The 22709-nt window shown below is 42.6% G+C and overlaps 1 protein-coding gene across 1 annotated transcript in view; it reads right to left on the bottom strand.

Moving 5' to 3' along the window:
• The window catches only part of LOC114688257 (zinc finger protein 431-like), a 29900-nt gene extending 7507 nt beyond the window's left edge, over nucleotides 1-22393 (bottom strand). Inside the window, exon 1 of the mRNA XM_028862878.2 lies at nucleotides 22270-22393. Within this exon, the coding sequence (XP_028718711.1) occupies nucleotides 22270-22272 (3 nt within the window). The 5' untranslated portion in view covers nucleotides 22273-22393. The remainder of the gene's footprint in view (nucleotides 1-22269) is intronic.
• Between the last annotated feature and the right edge of the window lie 316 nt (nucleotides 22394-22709).

Raw genomic sequence — 22709 nt, 5'->3', positions numbered from 1 at the left:
TTAAAGAAAGAAAATTTTAAAAAAGAAATTTTCCCAGTAAGAAAAGGAGAAAGAAAAGAAATATTCCCCATAGAAGAAAGGGAAATGTTTAATTGTGAACCTACAGTGCCACTTTATGAAGGAATAAAGGAATAGCAGCCTAAGTTAATACTAGCATCTCCACAGATTTTTCCCATTACTTTGCAGCAAAAGATCAATATCCACAAGGCTTTGTTCAGATTGATTGGAAACCTACAGACACAACAGATTTAAGGTGATTTAAGGGAGCAGTGGTGGCATATAAAACACATTCACCTCAAATAAGACAGTTTTAAGTAACTGAGCCATACAGAATAGAATTATTGGACAACATTGAAAGGACCACATGAATGCTATACTGGACGCTGGTCCTCAATTACAATGACTCACCTGATGCAAAACAGCAACAACAGTCATAGAACAGCATAATCAGGCTAGAGGAGGAAATAAACTGAAGGATCAATTGTTGGGTGAGGGTCAGGATGCTGACTTACAAAGACAAGTACTGTTTGATGATGCAACTATTGTACAATGTCATCTAACAGCTTTAAGGGCTTGGGATAAGGTTGAAGAGCCAGGGAGAAGAACTACCTCATTTACAAAATTTACACAAAGTTCAGAAGAAGCTTACACTGATTTTTTTTTTCACAAAAAATAATCTTAGCAGTGCATAGAGCAGTGGCTAATCCTGATGTTAGAAAGGTTTTGGCTGAGTCTTTGGCTTTTGAAAATGCAAATACAAAATGTGAGAAAGCCATAAATAAGGCCTTTGAAAGCTCAGGGAGATCCTCTAGAAGATTAGATTAAGGCCACTGCTGATATTAGATCTACTACTTGCAATGCCAATATTATTGGGCAGGCCTTGGCTAAAAGACTTTGATCTCACAGTAGGAAAATGGGGCATTTAAAGAAGGATTGTCAGCAAGAATTTCAAAAGGAAATGTTTCCCTTCAACGTAATCAAGGAAAAGGTTCTTAACTTTGGGAAGTTTGTAAGAGGTGTGAAAGAGGCAATCATTGGACTAATATTCATAGATCAGTCAGAAATGTACATGGCAATCTTTTACCATTGGGAAACCAGATAAAGGGCTTAGCTTGGGGCCCAGGAATAAACAACATGAGCCAGCAATATATGGCTCAATATATGTCAGCAATGATATGGCTCATCAATAGAGCAACCAGGGAAATTAGGCTCAGTATTGGAGATTTAATGTATGCTACCTCAGGAAGTGCTGCTTTGGATTTAGTGGGTAAACATTTAACATTATCTCCACAAATTACTCGTTACAAAATAAACACTGGAGTGTATGGTCTTCTTCTCCCAGAGACAACTGGAATTATTATGGGAAAAAGTAGTTTAATATCTTAAGGATTTATTTTTTCAACCAGGAATTATAGATGAAAATTACCAGGGGAAATTAAAATTATGACTTACATGAAGAAAAAAAAAAAAGACTATGGAAATAGAATCTGGTGATAGAATTGCTCAATTACTATTGCTTCTGTATCTTAAAGGTAAAGCAGCTCCAGTGTATAGAACAGGAGGTTTTAAAAGTACTGGAAAGAAAGTATTTTCACAAACTGTTATTAATGATGAAAGGCCAAAGCTAAAATTATAAATAAATGGCACTGAGATTTCAGGCCTAGTAGAGACTAACACTGATGTATTTATAATTTCTCAAAAATGAAATCCCAACTAGCATTTATGTCTCAAATTATCACGGCACAGGTGTGTGGGTTCAGTTGAAACTATGGAAAGAAGATTCAGAGGCACCTTAAGAAAGAATTTGGGCTTTCTCAGGTACAGGGGGAATCTAGCCTCTAAGGACTGAAGCACTTTCCCTTTGCCCAGGGCATTTTTATTTTTCTCTATACTTACAGTTTAGCCATTTGATTTCCAAATGTTCAAAACAACCTGAAAGAAGCTCCCAAAGATACAAAGCCAAGCGCAAATTCCTCGATTCATCAAGTACCATGGTTCTCCAGGTTTCCTGAGCCAAGTTTTGCATAGGCCTTTGTATCCTTGGGAGACTCTGAGACAAGATTCTCATAGGCAACAAGAGAAACAAAAGGTGTCTGCTAAACAAAAGATGAGTTAGGGCTAGGTGCCACTCTCTGGTGCCCAGGCCAGGAGTAGCCCAGTGGGAGTGCAGTCACAGATCTCCCTTTCTATATACAAAAATCAATTATCTTGAAAGCTATGTGGCCTCACAGTAAATATAGCCTTTTTTCTATCTTCTCCTTACAATCTTATGTAAGTAGACTATGGTGGTATTTTATTTGTACTGAAGTGTGATTTTCATTGTATGTTAATAAATAAAGTTGCCTGGGGGTCAGAGCTATTAGAGCCATAGCAAGAGCGTGGTGGTGGTGGCATACGCCTTTAATCCCAGCACTTGGTAGAAGAGCTAGGTAGATCTCTGTGTGTTCAGGGATACAGCCAACATTGGAGACATATGCCTTTAAGACCTGGAGGGCGGTACTTACAGGCAGTGATGAGGCAGTCATGTGTTTGGGTTTACAGCCAATGAGAAGGCAGAACAGAAAGACTATTTAAAGACAAACAAACAGGAAGTAGCTCTCTCTCTTTCGGAGAAGCTAGGAGCACTGCAGGAGGTAAGATTTTAGCTCTGAGCTCTGACCTCTCGGCTTTCTCTCTTACATTGGTTCTGTGTTTGTTATTTTAATAAGACGGTTGGTTACATCTACAGTAGACCAAAACACATTTTAAAGCAAATACAGTTACTATTGTTAGAACAAGAGCAACAACTGCTAGGGTAAGAAATCTATTAAAGTGATTCATAGAATTGAATGAGGCTATAGTATCTGCTAGACTTTCTATAATGTCTGTTCCTGTTGTATCAGGTAACTTTTTCGTAAAAGTTTCTTTGATTTCTTTCTGTAAATCATAAACCATTTGAGAAAAATTAGGGTGACCCAACAAATGCATCCTAACCTTATCTCAATCATATTTGCTTTCATTAAATCTTAAGGTGTGATACAATAAGAAGGAACATTCCAATCACATTTTAATTTTATCTGCACCTTCAAAATTTCTAACTGATTCCCTAACAATACAGCAGCTTGTCTTAACTTGGATAATTCATTTACTATCTCATTATCAGTCTTATTTTGTTCAGTCCAAAGTTCTTCTGTGTAGTAGGACAGGCCCATAGGGTGGAGGAAATTGGCTCAGACCAGTTGTCAAGGCATGCATATAACATACTCCTTAAGAGCCAACCTGGAGTTTGCCTGAGGGCCTAGCAACAGGAGCTGTCAGAGTTCCTGGTCACTGTCAGGGTTCCTGATCGTGCCCAGTCAATGAGGGAAAGCCACACAGACTAGGTGCTGGGAGGAGGATATATAAAGGCTTCCCTGTTATTGAACAAATGAGTTCATTATTTGCCTTCAATAGACTCCCCATGTCTATGCCGTTGATGCCGCAACTTCTCACTCCCTCGTCCAAGGGAGCCATTAGAATCCAAGCAACTGGTGCTTGAAGTGGGGCTTCTGCTACTTTGTTTCTCCCAGTGCAGGTTCTGATCATCTCCTCTCTTCGCTCTCCAGTGCTTGACAGTGCCCCCAAAATGGTGTGTTTTGAGAGAAGGCCTCTCAGAGTCGTGTTCTTTTGGTCCCTTTGGTAGGTAAACACTAAGACCCCCGTTTATTTCCTTCTTTTGTGTTCTCTGTCATGTTTGTTTGTCCATCCCATTAGCAAGGCACATTTTTTTGTTTTGGTTCGCCAGCACCTCCATGTAAGGACTGACCCCCCAGGAGGTGGAACCAAGGCTTGGCTCCCAATCGCCATCCCTTATCCAGAAACACCATGTGGACATAAGGTCATGGCCTAAAAAACCACAAAAGTCCCCCACTAAGCACAGGACATAAGGGTCTGACATAAATTTTCATCCCATTGAAAAGATGGGTAATCTTTTCATCACCCCCACCACTTCCCTATCAGATATCTCTATGATATCTGATGATAAGGAGACAGACAGTTTGGGCCAGACAAAATCTGTCAGTTTAGGCCCCACAAAATCTGTCAAGGAGAATGTAGCTGTCACTCTGGGCTCCAAGCAATCTGTCCATTTAAGCCCTGCAAAATCTGACAAGAGAACGTAACTGTCAATTTGAGCCCCCTGAAATCTGTCAAGGAGAATGTAGCTGTCAGTTTGGGTCCCACCAAATCTGTCAAAGAGAAGGCAGCTGTCATTAAGGCATGTGCAGCTATCCCCTCTGCTCCACCACTGCTGGTAGCTACCCCTCCACCACAGTATTCTTGGGACAATCTACCCCAATACTAGCCTGCCTCAGGGGCAGCTACTATTCCATGATGCCAGATGTCTTACAACACTTGCAACCTGCACCACTGACAGTCCATAGACCCATAGAAGCCTTCAAAGTCAATACAGGCCCAAATGCCAATGCCCAGCCTTGGGTTCCCACCCCCATAGCTGATCTCTCCCTCATCTGGAAGGCAGCCAATGAGTCAGGCCCAGATTCCTCCTACTTTAAGCAGGTCACTGCTCAATGGTCCATGCAGTTACAAATTTATTTCGATTGGTACCATTTGCTTAAAGCTGTGTTGGAGCCTACAGTCTATGATCATCAGGCAGAATCCCAGGCCCAGATGAACATCTTAATGTCTCAGTGACCTATAATATGCTAAAAGGGCATGGGCAATATGCCCATCCTGTGCACCAGGCACAGGTTGGCTTGAATGCCTATTTTCAACAGGTCTTGGACCTGGCGCTCAAGGCCCTCAGAGCCTCTACTCCCCAGAACCCCTCAGTTTACTTTTGCAATTTTATCCAACAGCCCAGGGAGCTCTTCCCTGACTACCTGGCCTGTGTCAATGAGGCAGTAGAGTGCAGAGTGGATGCATGCCCCAACTAGAGATATGCTGATTAAACAACTGACTTGGGAGGGGCTCAATGCCCAAACCCATAATGCAGTTCAGCTGTGAGGAATGAGGGCATACACAAATGGGTGCAGACCACCAGAGATCCTGACCCCAGCACCAGTCCCATTGCCACTCTTACTGCCTGCCTGGATGCTCTCCTCACTGACAGGCAGCATGCTAATGACACTCCAAGGGCCCCCAGGTAGATAGAACTTGCTGAGGATGTGACAAACCAGGCCATTTGCTGCATGACTGCCCCAGGGCAAAACCAAGGACCTGATGCTCCAGATGCAATAAAGGATTTCATTGGGCAAAGGATTGCAAGTCACAGCCTGCTGAAACACCAGCCCCTTTAAACTCCAGGTAGTGCATTCCTCAGCCCCACCAGTAAGAGGAGGCTCTAGTAATCAAAAAATCTATTGGACAATGACCATTTTTCCACACTCCCCAATGCTAACCATCTTACCTTGATGGACAAGCTTCAAGGGTTTCGTTGACATGGGTGCAGATGCTACCATTTTAACCAAGACTGAGATACTGCACTTCCCTCATTTGAAGTTTAAACCCAGCCCCCCCCATCAGTGGTGTGGGAGGCCAACAAGATTCTAAGTCCATTGGAAGGATCTTGATGGCAATTGGGGAGCCATTCACTCTATCATTTCCAATGTACCTGTGTACATTCCAATGTAGGAACCTGTGGGGCAGAGACATTTTGGAGGATATAGGTGTTATCCTAACTACAGATGACAGGGCCTTTTTTTTTTTTTTTTTTTTTTTTTTATGACATCAAGGTCCATGAAAAGGTAGGTCTTGTAATCCACCACCCTGCACAAGATCTGCACCCCCAATTCTAACTGCCACTGCTGTCCCCATGCAATTCACCACCATCGAGCCTCCTAGCCCCATTCCATTGGCTCTTGGATCAAGAAGTATAGGTAGAACAGTGGCCTATAATTGAACCCAAGCTGTCAATCCTAAAGGAATTAGTTACAGATCAGTTAGAGATGGGGCACATTGAACTATCCACAAGTAAACATAATACCCCCATATTTGTTATCCCCAAAAACAGGGATGCTATCGCCTCCTGCAGGATCTTTGTGTAGTTAGTTAATGGTCTAATGGAAGAAATGGGGTCTGCACAACCAGGCCTCCCCCACCCTAGTGCTGACCCCCCATCTTATTATATATGTTTTAGATATTAAGGATTGCTTTTTTCAAATTCCCCTGGTGCCACAGGATCCAGATCATTTTGCCTTTACTGTGTGGGAACCTAATATACATAAACCAGCTAAGAGATATCAATAGACTGTTTTGCCCCAAGGAAAGAAGAAAAGCCCCACGATTTGCCAATTACACGTTTCTCAAGCATTGGTCAATGTCCCCAGGGATGTTCTTTTGATCCAGTATACAGATGATCTCCTTTTGGCACACCCAGATGCAGCCTTTCTGCAAAAGACTGCCAAGGGATTATTAGATCTTGCACTGTTACATCTGTCGGTGGCTCCAGATAAAGTCCAAATAGTACCCCACTTTGCCTTTTTAGGATTTTTCCATTGCTAAGAAGGTATGCCCCTTTTCCTTTAAATTAGAATTGAAGGAACTGTACTCACTGTCAAGAATTACAACAATTATGGGGCATGGTTAGTTGGCTTAAAACTTTCTTACCCATCCCTGACCAAGAGATGAGACACCTATTTTCATTGTTGGAGGGACTCACCTGTCCTTCCACTAAGGTTAGGCTTACCCAAGAAGCTAAAGAGTTGCTACAAAAGGTTTTGGCCATTCTAGCCACCTCCAGCCTGCAATTCCATGATCCCTAAAGGCCTTATTGGCAATGGTCCTCTGGACACCCTGGGGGTTTGGGGGAGTATTATGGCAATCTGGGCCTCTTCTATGGATACATCAAGCACATTCTGACCTGCACAAGGTCACCTCTAAGTTTGGTCTGTCCTTCCAACTTGGCCATAAGGCACAGATGCTGGCATGGAGAACATATGGACAAGAGCCAGATAATCTTGTCTTCCCCTTTTCTTTAAAGAATACCCAGTCCCTCTGGGCAGATTCTATCTCATTCCAGGAAATGGTTGCAGGATTCACAGGAACTGTTGACAATCATTTGCCAAAAAACAAGATCTTAGCAGAACTCCCCACACTTCTAATGCAGATACAGCCCCATGTAGCCCTTCCTGCACTCCCATTCCTCATACCACTCTGGTCTTTTCAGATTCCAATAAAAACAGATATGGTGTTCTTATCCAGCATCCTGGCTTCAGAGATGTTACATATGTTACCCCTAACCCTGGCCCTGTTTAATTGGGTGAGCTATTGGCCCTCCTCAAAGTTCTAGTAGAGTGCCAGATCGAGCCCATTAATATTTTTTTTCTGACAGCCAATATGCTTTACAGGCAGTTCGTGTGCTGGCCTTTTCTCAGGTCAAAGACTCACTGACCCCCATTGCCAGCACCATGTTGCTCATACAAGATGTCCTAAATCAGAGGACTGAGCCTTGGTACCTGTCACATATTAGATCTCATTCCAAATTACCCAGAATATTGTCTCAAGGAAATGAGGTCATAGACACCATCATATGGATCTCCTAGAGCAAGCCAGGTCTCTTCACCAGCAGTTTTATCTGTCTCCATAGAATTTGCACAGACTTCTTCCAGTATTACCTGTTTTTCCAATGTAAACATTTGTCCCAGGCCTGTGCCACTTGTGCTCCTCTTGCCCCCTTAGGACTGCTTCAATGTGCAGGGGTTAATCCCTGGAGCTTGTTGCACCATCTGGCAGATGGATGTCATGCATCTTCCCCCTTTGGCAATCTTAAATATGTTCATGTGATAATAGATACCTGTTCCTCCTTTGTTTATGTCCTCACCCTTTCTGGGGAGAAGACCATCAATGCTACCAAGGCCCTTAAGTCAGCCATGGTAGTTATGGGGGTACCTTGGGCACTTAAGATTGACAATAGCCCTGCTTATGCCTCTCAACAATTTAATGACTTTCTGGGGTCCTTGAAGATTTCTCTTACCACTAGGATCCCTACAAACCACAGGGACCAGCCATTGTGGAGAGGACCAACAGAGCTCTTAAGGAGCTGTTGATTAGGACTATCTCACCAGAGGCTAGGAGAGATCCTCATCTGGTCTTAACAGAGGTCCTTTTCCATATGAACTTTCTCAGATTTAATGACAAGGGTCTCAGCCTGGCCTACAAGCACTGGGTGTCTCTGCCAAGGAACATGCCCCTGCTCCTGGTGAGATGGAGAGATCCTATCTCCCTCCAATGGCAGCTTGCAGCCCCCCTGCTAACTCATGGGAGAAGGTATGGTTGTGTGTTACCTCAGAGTGCCACTGCACCAATATGGGTCCCAGCAAGAGATGTGCACTTGGCCATAGATCAGCCTGCTTCCACCAAGGAGGAAATAATCCAGGATGGATAATGTATATAATCCCCTTTCTTGTTCTCATTGTCCCTTTAAAGGCTAAAGACTTGTGGAGCCTTGTTTTTTTTCATTTTGTATGATGCCTTTTGAGATGAGGAACATTAATTAATTTAGCAGGCCGGGAGCTAGCTAAATATATTAAGGGCCCATGGTCAGCTAAGTTTCTATATTACCCATTACAGCTAACATGAAATTTTCCAGCAAGAGAGCAGGTTATGGGCTTTGACTCTTTATTTTTTAAAAGGTTTGGCATGATATAAAGAGGATGTTTGATCCCTCCTGGATTTCACTTATGTTTTGATTGGTGGGAGGTGCTTTTGATCTTTCTACTTTTTACGCGTCTCCTACAGCACATCCAACAACAGCAGGCAGCCACTAAGGTGACTCTATAGGTGTTAATGGCTCTTAAACATCCAACTCATAGCCCTCCACAGGAGGTTATGCATGTCTGGCTTTCTGAAATTCAAAAGGATACTACCTGAAACTCCCCACCCAGGGTGAATCCCCAGGGATGGATGCTCTTCGAGGGTTGGCAGTCAAAGATGAGTAAGAGCTTGTCTGGGGAGCCAACCTAAGTCAGGCAGAGTCCAGTTGCTGAGCCCCCCTGAGGCTGGGTCAATAAGGCTGGAGCAAAGAACTCTGACTCCTGCTGAGTGCCCATGCAATAAAAGGGTAGATATGTAGTAGGACAGGCCCATAGGGTCCAGGAAATTGGCTCAGACCTCTTGCCAAGGCATGCAGATAACATACTCCTTATCAGCCAACCTGGCCTAGCAACAGGAGCTGTCAGAGTTCCTAATTGATATCAGAGTTTCTAATCATGCCCAGTCAATGAGGGACGACCATACAGACTGGGTGCTGGGAGGAGGATATATAAGGCCTTCCCTGTTATTGAATAAATGAATCCATTAGTTGCCTTCAATGGACTCCCAGTGTCTATGCTGTTGATGCTGAGCCTTCTTATCTTCTCACCTTGGATTCTAATGGCTCTTACCTTCTTACCTTGGATTCTAATGGCTCCCTCAGGAGGGAGCCATTAGAATCCAAGCAACACTTCTGAATGTTTATTCCAATCTCTAGAAAATTCAGTGGTTTGGATTTATTTATGAAGTGCCAAGAAGATTCATTAACCATTACAGGAATATTCATATCTCCCCAACTTACTGCTAAGTTAATTGGAGAAATGGGGATAAATGCCAGGTAATTATGACCCATCCCTTTTACTTGTACCATTACCACATAAAGTATGGCAAGAAATAAGTTTGTAGCATTCAGAGGCTTGTGAGTCATGCAAAGTATCATCTCTCCTTTGTCACACAAAACTCTTAAGCTATATCCAGGTGGGAGGATTAGTTGTTTGTTGCAAAGGTATCCTGTGTCTGGATTTTGGCGGAGGCATCCCTGCATCTACAGCATCTTGGAGATGTCTTTTGCTCATGGTGGATTTTTATCAATTTTGATGGAATCCACAACTTATTATCTCCTGTGGAAAAATAAGCATAACCCCAGCCCCATCATAACACCTCCCCCTTTTTCCAAGCACAAGTCATGGCATCCTTGTAGTACACAGGCTGATTTAAATCAGCAGTTTTTACTACAGTCCAATGCCTTTCTGCTGCTGTTGTCTCTGTTTAACATTTAGAAAATTTAAGGTTCATATGTCATTATGCAGTCTATCTCTGGGGGTCCTCTTCTGTTTAGCAAGCATCTCTTTTAGGGTGAGGTTAGGTATCTCAACAACTACTTGTCCTGTAGGATTGTAACCACAAATGTTACAGTATGGTTTTCAGTAACATATTTTATGTTGTAACATGCAAAAAAAAAAAAGTTTCAGTTTATTGGAAACATAAGATGGGACATTATCAGTCTTAATTTGCACTGGTATGCCCATTACAGCTATTGTTTCTAATAAGCGTGTAATTATAGAATCTGCCTTTTCAGACCTTAAGGCAGATGCCCACGGGAATCCAGAATAAGTGTCAACGGTATGATGAACACATTTTAATTTTCCAAAATCCACTAAATGAAATACATCCATTTGCCACATTTCATTCCTTTGTGTACCTTTAGGATGAGTTCCTGCAGGTAAAGGAACTTGATTATAAAAACAAAAAGCAGGACAGTATTTTATAATTTCCTTAGCTTGTTGCCAAGTAATAGAAAATTTTTTTCTTTAAGCCTCTACTATTAACATGGTGTTTCTTATGAAATTCTGAGGCTTCTAACACAGACCCTATCAATAATTGATCAATTTCCACATTTCCTGCTGCTAATGGCCCAGGCAACCCATTGGTATAGGGTACCACTATCTCAACTGGATCCATACCCGACAATTGACAGTCTTAACTTTCCCTTTATGATTAGTTCAGAAACTTTTTCTACATAAGTTTTTAATTTTTTTTACTGTTTGTGAGCTAAGAAAATCCACTCTAAAATATAATCCTCTCTCTGCATAATGAGTCCAGTACTGGAATGATTTGAAGGTAAAATTACTAAAACACACCTCTTTGTGAGGTTTAATCTATCCACATAGGCATTTTGTAATTTTTGTTCTAATTCTTTTTCAGCCTCAGCTGTTAACTGTCTTGGACTGTTTAAATCTGAGTCATCTTGCAAAATATGAAACAAATTAGTTAATTCTGGGGTACAAAATACAATTATAGGCCTCAACCAGTTAAATATCAACCAATAATTTTTGAAAATTATTAAGAGTTTGCAGTCAATCTCTCCTAATCTGCACCTTTTGCAGCTGAATTCTCTGTTTACTGAATTTCTAAATACCTATGAGAATCTAGTCTTTGTATTTTTCAGGAAAAAAATTTGTAATCCTCTATAGGGTAAAATTTTCTGTCCCATATTAAACATTTTTTTCTAAGATATCTGTATCTGAAGTAGCCAATTAAATATCATCCATATATAACTCAATTTAAACATCAATTTATGAGCTGTTTCTGAAATTGTAGTAATATTAATTTGAGCTCCCCCATTGTTGTAACAAATCTCTCCCCATAAATTCATGGCTATATCAGCCACATCGGGCTTTGATATCCCTTCCTGTCCCTCCAGCCCTATACATTTAATCCATTCTACATTCTTGTTTTACTTGAGATAAAGTTATGCCAACTATGTCATGCCTACAAATTGAGGGGAGACTTCTTGTAAAGGCCCGTTGGGATCCCAGGATTCTTGTGAAATTATAGATACATCAGTATCAGAATCCAATAATCCTTCAATCTCAATCCCATTTAATTTTATGTTTAATTTAGGCCGTTCATCATTAATGATCATTTGCCAAGGCCTTGCCTTGGAAAGGGTAGGAATGGGGGGGTTGGGGACAGAAGGCTGGGGGGGGAGTAGGAGGGCGGAGAAGGGGATCTGTGGTTGATATGTAAAATGAATGGAAAAATTAATAATAAATAAAAGAAAAAGGGGAAAAAAGGCCAAGTTGGGAGAGAGACTAAGAGGAAGAGCAATCAAAGAGATATCTTCACAGAGGGAGCTATGATGGGGTTAAAGAGGAATCTGGTGCTAGGGAAATCCCCAGGAACCCACAAGGATGACCCCAGCTAAGACTCCTAGCAATAGTGGAGAGGGTGTCTGAACTAGCTTTCCCCTGTAGTCAGACTGGTGACTACCCTAATTATCGTCATAAAACCTACATCCAGTGACTGATGGAAGCAGATGCAGAGACCCACAGCCAAGCACTGGCCAAGCTCCTGGTGTCCAGTTGAAGAGAGGGAGAACAGACTATATTCAGCAAGGAGGGGTCAAGACCATGAAGGGGAAACCCACAAAGACAGCTGATCCAAGCTAGTGGGAGCTCATGGACTGACAGCTGGGGATGCTGCATGTGACTGAACTAGACCCTCTGAATGTGGGTGACAGTTGTGTGGTTTGATCTGTTTGTGGGGCCCCTGGCAGAGGGACCAGGCTTACCCTGGGTACATGAACTAGGCTTTTAGTGCCCATTCCCTATGAGCTATGCCCTGCTCAGCCAGGATCCAGGGGGAAGGGCTTGGTCCTGCCCACTCTTGGTATGTCAGCCTGTGTTGACTACCCAAGGGAGGCCTTACCCCCTATGAGGAGTAGATGGGAGGTAGGGTGGAGGGGAGGGGAAGGGGACTAAGAAAAGGGAAAGAAGGGGGAACTGTGGTTGGTATGTAAAATAAAAAAAATTTTTAAATAAAAATAAATTTTTTTAATTAAAAAAAGGAAATGGCTGACTTGAGGCAAGCTGTATTACTTTTAGAACATCAGTTAGAGACTTTAAAGGAACAAATCACATTAAAATGTGACAACTTATGCCGGGCGGTGGTGGCACACGCCTTTAATCCCAGCACTCGGGAGGCAGAGCCAGGCGGATCTCTGTAAGTTCGAGGCCAGCCTGGGCTACCAAGTGAGCTCCAGAAAAGGCGCAAAGCTATGCAGAGAAACCTTGTCTCGAAAAAAAAAAAAAAAAGTTACAACTTATTATATTACACCTTTAAAGTTTAATGAAAGCAAGTATGATTGGGAAAAGTTAAATTGCATTTGTTGAGTCACACTAATGGTTCTCAAGTGTCTTATAATTTGCAACAAGAAATTAAGGAAACCTTTTCAGTTAAGTTACCTGATGTATCTGGAATGGATGTTATGGAACGCCTTGCAGACACCACAGCTTCATTTAATCCTATGACCTTGAAGAATCCTTGTAGAAAATAGTGATTGTTTTGCTGAAAGGGCTTTGCAGCCATCCCATAACTTTGGTCACAAGACACCTCAGGCACACCTGAAGCTCTTGGATTGTGTATTGCACATGATACATAATAAAGGACTAGAGTCATGGGGGCACGTGATGCTCTCCTTCAGTAAGAAATGTAAATTACATTAGGAACCTTGTTGTGAGGAACTACTTTGTGTAACTTTCAATAAATATACCTTTGTATGACTATGTGGGGTTCAGTCTATCAGAAGAGACTGGACCTTCCTGCAGCCACATAGGCCTTAAAATTTGATCTTGGGAGTGCCTTCTTTCTTCAACTGACCTGCTCTCCATGATGCACCCCAACACTAGACAAGCAGCTGTCAGTGAGCAGCTAGGACAGCTAGAGGCTGCAGACACAGGCTACCCTGGGTCTTAAGGCCTTACCTCATTCTCCCAACATGTTCTCATCTTGGAACATCCATACCTTTTTTTTCCCCAAAGACACTTGGGACTCTTCTGGTTCACTTTGATGTCCATTCTTGTATCTCCCCAAGCATGCCCTGGGAACCCATGCTTTTACTTTAATTCTGTTTGCTTTGAAATAAACAAGCTATGAAAAAAGAACATTCTAATATTGCTTTTCTCAGTTATTTTAGATGTTTTCTGTTGTATATCAGGTGTGGGTGTACAAGAAGGTCCCTAAAATCAATAGACAGAGGCACCTCAAGGATGACTGTGGCCTTTTCCATCTGCGGGAGGGTGAGGGGGAGTCTTCTCTCCAGACTGAACCACTGTAGATTACCAAAGTGCCCTCCAATTTACACCTTTTAGCAAGTTAATCTTCACATCCTGATACCTTTCATGTAAGCTTCCCAAAGGGACAATGCCAAATGCAAATTCTCAGCCAAAAAATGCCTGTGGTATTCCAGGTTCTTCAACCAAATTTGCATAGGCTTTGCACCTTCAGAAAGACTCTTAGAGAAGATTCACATAGAAGATACTGAGAAACAAAAGGTAGCAATCACAAAAGGCAGATTAAATCTAGGTGCTAACAATCTGGAGTCAAACCAGGTGTAGCTCTGTGGAAATTCTCCAAATAATTTTTGGTGTCCTATACTCTCTAAACTATGAGTACTTAATCCCACATTGCATATGATAAACTCTACTGCACTTTTTCTAACACAGGCAGTCCAATGTATACAAAACCATCTCTAAAAGGGGACTTTAGTCTGAGTCATTTCATGTTCAAACTCTATTTAGATTGATAATATGACACAGATATATTGAGAAATATAAAAGAGATTGATAGATTATAAATGTGGAGAGCAAGGAAACCCCACTCAATGAATTCAAAACATTGTCAAGTCTACCAAAAGGAGGGCCAATCCAGGTTTCAAAGTAAACAAGTTTGTCAAGCAAGGCTTTGACTCATTCTCACATTGATGGACAATTGGTAAAAGGGTTACAGGAGCCTGAAGGTCTTCTCAAGCCCATGTGAGATCAGTTGCACAACTGTCCTTGACAAAGAGAAGAAAAATTACTTTGACCACCTGCACAGTCTTCAGCGCTCAGCAGGAAAGTTTAACCAAAGACTAAAAGACTTGGTAACAACCCAAGGGATCACACACCACAGATATTAAGTGTAAGTCTACAGGAGATGTTAATTAGACAAATATATATCACTAATATTTTCTTCTTGATAAAAAGATGTTGTCCAGATGTAAGACATCAGACTTTGGCTCATTGAAGCATCTGCCTATAGTCAAGGGAGACCGGCCAGTATTGTTTTAACATACACATGAAATGATGGTAAACATCTCTTCTCTCCCATCTAGAAGCCACATGGGAAGGGCATCATGCTGACTTTTAGCTCATGCAAGAACTTTCAAAGGATATGAAAGCTATGGTGAGTTCATTGCTAACTCTAATCCTAACCCTGGAGAATAACCTGAGAGGCCAAAGGAAAACCAGGAGTCTAATGGAAGGGGCTCTTATGAGCAAATCAAGACAGTCTAATGGACTTTTGACATTTTAATCCCTCAAGACACCAGCCATGGACCTCCTTTCCTCTCTACATCTGACAGTTGGGATCTTTGAGGGAAGATCCCTGGTGGGGTACCCCAATACTGCCACCTCACACCCCAAATACAGTTGGAAGAAGCCAGATTAATTGTTCCAATCCCAGTATGGTTACTTCTTCAGAGAGAGTGAGGTAAGAACTAGCTAAACCATTGAGGGTAAAAAGTCCTCAAACAAAAGGCATCAGTTGCGTTCTTGACAAAAAGCCAGAAGTGTCACTGGAACTCTCAGCAGTTTCATCCTCACCAGAGGTCAAAGATGCCAAACCTGTGTGGGAGCTCTGATGTCTGAGCTAAGGGAGTCCAGGGGCTTTAGGAAGGAGCAAGTTAAAAGTAGTAACTAAGGCCTGCTACTAGAAAAAGCCCTGTGGTCAAGAGAACAGGACCTCTGGCCTGCATGACGGTCTAAAATTAAATGGAGGCAGGTGAATGTCTCCACCTAGAAACCACGCCTACAAAGCAGGGAGATTCACCTTAAACCACACTAATGAAAAAGATGCAATAGTTAATTCTATGTACTAGGGGCCTGCCTTGGTCTTGTTGAATCAAGCAATGGTGAATAGGTACAGTGGGCTGGTGAGATGGCTCAGCCTTGAAAGGCTGGGCTCACAACCAAAAACTAAGAGGTAGACTCCTTCCCATTGCAGTTTCTCATTCAAAGATAGGACAGAGTGCATCTTAACGAGTTTGAAGAAAAGGGTGTTTTAGAAAACTATAGCTCAGGGGGCTGGAGAGAAGGCTCAGCTGGTGAGAGCACTGGCTGCTCTTCCAGTGGACCTGGGTTCAATTCCCAGCACCCACATGGCAGCTCACAGCTGTCTGTAACTCCAGTTCCAGGGGCCTTGATGATAGTGCACATAAATAAAGTTTAAAAGTTTTTTTAAAAAAAAGTTAAATAAGTTTTTTAAAAAGCTACAGGTCAAATTTAAATAAGAACAACAAAGCAAAAGGAGGCCATGAACTTGAAGGCAAGGAATGATTTATGGGGGGCTGGGAGCGGGGAAAGGCCAAATGATGGAATTACAGTCCCGAGAAATTACCTGAAAACACTGAAACAGGCTTTACAGGCCCATGCTAGGGCACTAACAATTTATGTTGGAGCACACCAAGGATCACCCAAACCCTTTCTCTTGGGCTGTACATTTTTAGCCAGCAAAATAACAGGCCAGTTAAGCAGGACCACAGCCATTAATCCAGCTCTCTGTTCTGGTTGAACTACTGGAACTATGGCAATTTGGTTTCTAGAAGGAAATTCACTTCTTTATCCAAAATCTTGGTTGCCCCGGTCTGTGGAACCCAAATAAACATTGATCAGGACATTTATCAATTACCTAAAACTGATTTCCTAACTGCTCACTGGCAATTTCAACAAAACAGGAATCCTTGCAGGAATCAGCGCCCAATGTTCGTGTTATGAATTCACAAAAGAGCTACTTGCCTGTGGCCAAGCTACATGTTGCCAGTTGTGGTAGCACATTGGTTGGATTTACTGAAGGAGGCAGAGGCAGGAGGATCCTGAGTTTGAGGCCAGCTAGGAGGCTTGCTAGGGAGAAGTCTCGGCCCTGAGACCTGGCCACAAACAGTGGTCGTGGAACTATTGCTGGCTCCTTCTCATCATGTTGGTGACTGCAGTGATGCTGCTACCTGGGACAAAGGGTTTACTACTGCTTGTTCAGAGAAGAATTGTCAGGACCATTGTGTTACCAGAAAGCATCCACAAAGGTCAGTTTGGAAAAGTTTGGCAAGATAAATGGTGGGGAGAAATTGCTGTGAAGATATTCTCTTCTAGGGAAGAACATTCGTGGTTCCGAGAGACAGACATTTATCAGACTGTGATTGCTCCAAACCACAGAGGAGGCAAAAAAAAAAAAAAAAAAAAAAAAAAAAAAAAAAAAAAAAAAAAAAATCTATAGGGAACCATGACCACGCCTAACAGCAACTTTGAAATCTTCAAAAGGAAGACAGGACTCCACAAAGATGACTCCACATGGACTATGGTAAAGCCATTAAGCTGATTAACACCAAGGAAAGATCGACTTTGGACTACAAACTGGTCAGAACAATTTTGAGATGACTAGCTGAGATGATCCAGCCTGACAGACTACTCGAACAAGGACTTGTGACAAGCCCTGAACTTTCCTATTATGCAGAGACTGGACAAATGATACAGGACTTGACAATTAACCCAAAAATTTTCTTTTCAGGATCCTCTAAAGATGTCTTCACCCCTAGAAAGAGGAAGTAATTTTAAGAAAACGACACCCAAATTCCCAAGAGGTAGGATGGGAGGTTTTTGGTCGTTTAATGAGTTTTGGATATTGTCATTGTTTATGATGGTTGGCTACAAGTTATTAACTGTTAATGGTCAGGAAAAAAGCTGAACAAGGAGATTAGATTCAGAAGTTTTGTTTAAGAAAGAAAGAAAGGAAAAGAAAGAAAGGAAGAAAAGAAGAAGAAGAAGAAAGAAAGAAGAAAGGAAAAGAAAGAAAGGAAAAGGAAAAGAAAAGAAAGAAAGAAAGAAAGAAAGAAAGAAAGAAAGAAAGGAAAGAAAGGAAAGAAAGAAAGAAAGAAAGAAAGAAAGAAAGAAAGTATACGTATGAAGTAAATCGAATCTACTCTGAGAAAAAAGATAAAGAAATAATAGGATAAATGGATAGATCACTGAATCTACACTAAAAAGAAAAAGAGGAAGATATAAAAATGACAAAAGGTGATTACTGAATCTATTATGAAAAGAAAAAATACTTTTAAAAAGGAATTACTTGTTTTAATTAGGATAAGTAATAAAATTTTTGTCTGAGTTTATCAAATGTTACTGGACTAGACATTGTTAATATATATAATAGAGTTTTTTGTCTGAATCTGTCAAATGTTAATGGGCTAGACATTGTTAATTGCTGTGGGATGTTCTGTATGTCCTGTGGGAGCCCGTTCTCGGGTTCCTCGTGGCTTTACCCAGCAGGTCCGCATAGAGGATGATTAGGACCACGAGCCTGAGTGCAGGTGTCTGAGATGGTCTGCACTTGGCTGTGCTGGGGGATGGTTTGTATGGCAAATGTGTTGCTCTGATTGGTCAATAAATAAAACACTGATTGGCCTGTGGCTAGGCAGGAAGTATAGGCGGGACTAACAGAGAGGAGAAATAAAAGAACAGGAAGGCAGAAGGAGTCACTGCCAGCTGCCCGCCAGGACAAGCAACATGTGAAAATGCCAGTAAGCCACGAGCCTCGTGGCAGGGTATAGATTTGTGGAAATGGATTAATTTAAGCTATAAGAACAGTTAGCAAGAAGCCTGCCACGGCCATACAGTTTGTAAGCAAAATAAGTCTCTGTGTTTACTTGGTTGGGTCTTAGCGGCTGTGGGACTGGCGGGTGACAAAGATTTGTCCTGACTGTGGGCAAGGCAGGAAAACTCAAGCTACAGTTAATGTAATTCTTGAATGCATATATTGTATATACTTATTAGATAGTTTTTCTTGTATTAGTTATAAGCTTTTTTTAATTTTAGACCAAAAAAAGGGGAAATGTGGTGGTATTATGTTCCCCAAAATATTGTGTACCCTAATAAACTTATCTGGGGTCAGAGAACAGAAAAGCCACTAGATACTTAGGATAGGCAGTGGTAGCACACGCCTTTAATCCTAGCATTCCAGAGGCAGAAATCCATCTGTTCAAGGATACAGCCAAGCATGGTGACTCACGCCTTTAATCCCAGGGAGTGGTGGTAGAAAGCAGAAAGGTATATAAGGCGTGAGGACCAGAAACTAGAAGCATTTGGCTGGTTAAGCTTTTAGCTGGTTAAGCTTCAGGCTTTCAAGCAGCAGTTTAGCTGACAGCCATTGGGATGAGGACACAGAAGCTTCCAGTCTGAGGAAACAGGACCAGCTGAGGAAGTGGCAAGGTGAGGTAGCTGTGGCCTGTTCTGTCTCTCTGACCTTCCAGCATTCACCCCAATAACTGGCCCCAGGTTCGTTCTTATTAATAAGACTCTTTAAGATTCATGCTACACCAGCCTGCAGGTAGGCAATGGACGCAGATTCCTACACTGCTTCCTCTGCATCAGAAATCCCTAATAAAAGCCTGGGCTCCGTGAGGACACTCATTCCCTTGTCTTTTTCCTTCTGACCTGCATATCTGTATTCTGAGCCTTAGGTGGCAGGGGCAGGTTTAGATGTCCAAGGCAATTCTCAAGGACATAGTATCAGGCAAGCCTGGGCTACATGGCACATTGCTCTCAAAATAAATACATGAATAACCACTTGAGAAACATCAAATCAAGTCTGTTCTTTTTCTGGGATGTTTGAGACAGGGTTTCTCAGTGTATCCCTGGCTGTTCTAGAACTCACTCTTAAACCAGAATGGCCTCAAACTCAGAGATCCACCTGCCACTGCCTCTGGAGTGCTGGGACTAAAGGCATGTGCCACCACCATCACGAATAAAGTTCTTAGTAACTGGAAATCACTGGAGAACAGAAGTGACACTGTTGTGTTTGAATGAGAATGGCCCCATATGCCCTAAGTACTTAGTCATCAGGGAGTGGCACTGTTTGAGAAGGATTAGGTGGTGTGGTCTTGTTGGAGGAAGTGTGTCATTGCAGGGGCGCTCTGAGGTTTCAAGGGCCCAAACCTGGCCCAGTGGCCTTCTCTCTTCTTGCTGCCTGCAGATCCAAATGTAGAACTCTCAAGCACTTCTTCAGGACCATGTCTGCCTGCATGCCACCATGTCCCTCACCATTATGACAATGAATTAAACCTCTGAAAATGTAAGCCAGCCCCAATGAAATGCTTTCCTTTATAATAGTTGCCATGGTCATGGTGTCTCTTTACAGCAATGGACACTAACACAGATACCAACAACCAGTGTTTAAAAGAGGTAAAAATAGCCTTAAAAACACCTACCTATACTGGCTGTGAAAGAAGAGTAGGTCCTGTCCTGGTAGAGGGAATGTCATAAATAACTGACTGTATGATCTTCTCAGTGTAAAATGTTGGCTGCTGACTGCTGGACGCTGACACACAAGCCACAGCCAGATGCCCTGTGTCTCAGTTCTCACCTGACTGAAGCGAGACAACCAGGATTGCACTTACCAACACGAGAGAGTTGTCCAATCGGAAATTTCAGTGGCTTAAAGTAACACCCACAAACTGTACACACACCAATTTGGTTTTCCTTCATTCACATGGTATGAATTAACAGACTGGGAAATACACAGAAAGGCACTCGCCCTGTCCCATCAGATTCTTCTTCTGAAACCCCTGCAGCTCACTGTCTTAATATTAAACAATTTGTAACCAAGCCATTGCCTAGTCTGTTTCCTCTGTGATGTATACAATAAACTATTCCCTCTATTCAGGCCTCAGTGGAGACCAGACCATGTTCCAAATACAAACAAGTTTCCTGTTACTGAAATGGACAGCCCACTCTGTGACTCAAATGGGTAGATTTAGCACTGTGAGGTGCCAAAAACTTTTAATCCAAGAATTGAGGAGTGGATTTAGGGGGACAGTAACGTCAATGGATTGTGGGGCTACACACTGGGATCCAGACAACCTTAGAGCACACTATTAGATCTTAACAAAGAACATTCTCTTCAGTAATTACAAGCCTCCAGCTCTCCCTAACACACAAAGAGGAGCTGGCCAGGAACAGATTTGCTAACTCAGATACACCATAGGCTTATGCATTCCACATATGTCAACCTGGAGCAATGCTGCTCACTGCCCTCCTGCTAGCATGGCTTGCTCAGTTTGACCCTTATAGAACTCAGGTCCACCTGCCCAGGGTGGCACCAACCACAGTGGGATGGGCCCTATTACATGAACCACTAATCAAGAAAATACCCCATAAGTTTGCCTACAGACCAGTGTGACTCTACCTTGTGTCAAGCTGACCAAACCTAACCAGCATACCTCCTGAGTCATCTCTCAGCCCCCAAAGACAGATTGTTAAGCAAACTTCAACTCTCTTAACACTGGCTTTTCAGCGTGTACATGTGCACACACACATAACTAAAGTTTTGAAAATCTGTCATGTTTAGGACTGGAGAGATGGCTCAGCAGTTAAGACACTTGTTGCTCTTGCGGAAGTCCTGGGTTTGGTTCCCAGCACTAACCTGGTGGCACACAATCATCAGTAGATGCTGTTGCCCCCTGCTTTCTTCTGTGGGCACCAAACACATAGGTGATGAACATCCATCCATTCTATGAAAACACTAATATACATGAAATAAATAAACTTGGTAAATAAAAAACACATGCCCTCATATCTTTCATGTGTCAACATGGATTAAACAACCAGAAACACAAAAGAAATGTAACAAATATCTGTAACTAAAGCTATTAACTTCACAGTTGAAAGAACCAAGGGACTGGAACAAAGGAAAGAAATTCCACGACTGTGGACAGGAAGCCTCAACATTATTTCAATACAGAATTTGTGCTATAGATACAACAAACGTCCAATAAGATGTCTAACAATTTAAAAAATTATGAACACAAGATTGAGTGAATAGCATACACACAGTGACATCATCTGACTTAAAAACTTTTCATACAACTGCAATAAAGACTGGAATGTCTGGGAAAGAATAAAAAGATCAAGAGAACATAAGAGGAAATTTAGAAATACAGACATAATTAATATAGAGTCAATTGTGACACACGAGGCCAGGAAGCCCTGTAAGTCTGGCCTTGCTGACACCCGTGATTGGACCACCCTGGCATCTACATGCAAATGTGTTAATGACACAGACTTTACACCATGCACAGAATTAACTGCAGACGGATCTATCTACACCTGAATGTTCAGTGCCAAGCGCAGAACTTCTGGAAGACACCAGAGAAACTAATGCTTAGAGAGTTAGCCAATCTGCCTTCCATAGACGACGATGAAAACTGCTCATGCGCGTGCACTGCATGGTGACATCTGCAATATTGACAAATCCTCACACTGTACCCCACCATGTTCTGCGCAGCCGCGGCCCAGCTGTAAGTCATTCAGAGGCCACAGGACACCGGAGTTCTGGGGACAGCGGGGACCTCAGGGGCCTCACGGGCCGCCGCGTCCGCTGGTTCCCACAGCCCCGAGACCCCACCCCGGCTCCCGCGGCTCCTCCCCGTGGGGACGGCGGCCCCTCGCTCACCATGGCCGATTCCGAGCTCGCCCCGCTCTCCTCACAGCTCCCGTCAGCGGGTCACAGCGCAGCACACGGAACAAGAGAGTCGCCCTCAGTCCCGGAGCCGCCGAGCCTGCAGCATGGCGTACCGGAAGTGCCCACCCTATTCTGACTGGTAGTCCATCTGTGGGCTCTGATTGGCTAGGGATGCCTGAATGACAGGAACAGCTCCCTTAGGGACAGAGTGTTGTGAAGAGACACACAGCACATTGTTTCCCATCCCTGGCTTCCACCCCAAGCACAGATATCCCAGAAAGCTGCAGAGACTGGCATGCAGCAGATCTTGGGGCTGGACTGCAAAGACTTCCCTGAACCTGCCATTTTCTTGGCTAAGCAATACCTCAGGCCAGCAGTGGAAAACATGATATGATTTTCATTTTTGTAGAAAGTTTGATTAAAAAATTTGT

This window comes from Peromyscus leucopus, chromosome 22 (genome assembly GCF_004664715.2).
Source record: "Peromyscus leucopus breed LL Stock chromosome 22, UCI_PerLeu_2.1, whole genome shotgun sequence".
Lineage (NCBI taxonomy): Eukaryota > Metazoa > Chordata > Mammalia > Rodentia > Cricetidae > Peromyscus > Peromyscus leucopus.
The sequence above is the reverse complement of the archived record's forward strand: the minus strand, read 5'-3'. Positions and strand labels throughout refer to the sequence as shown.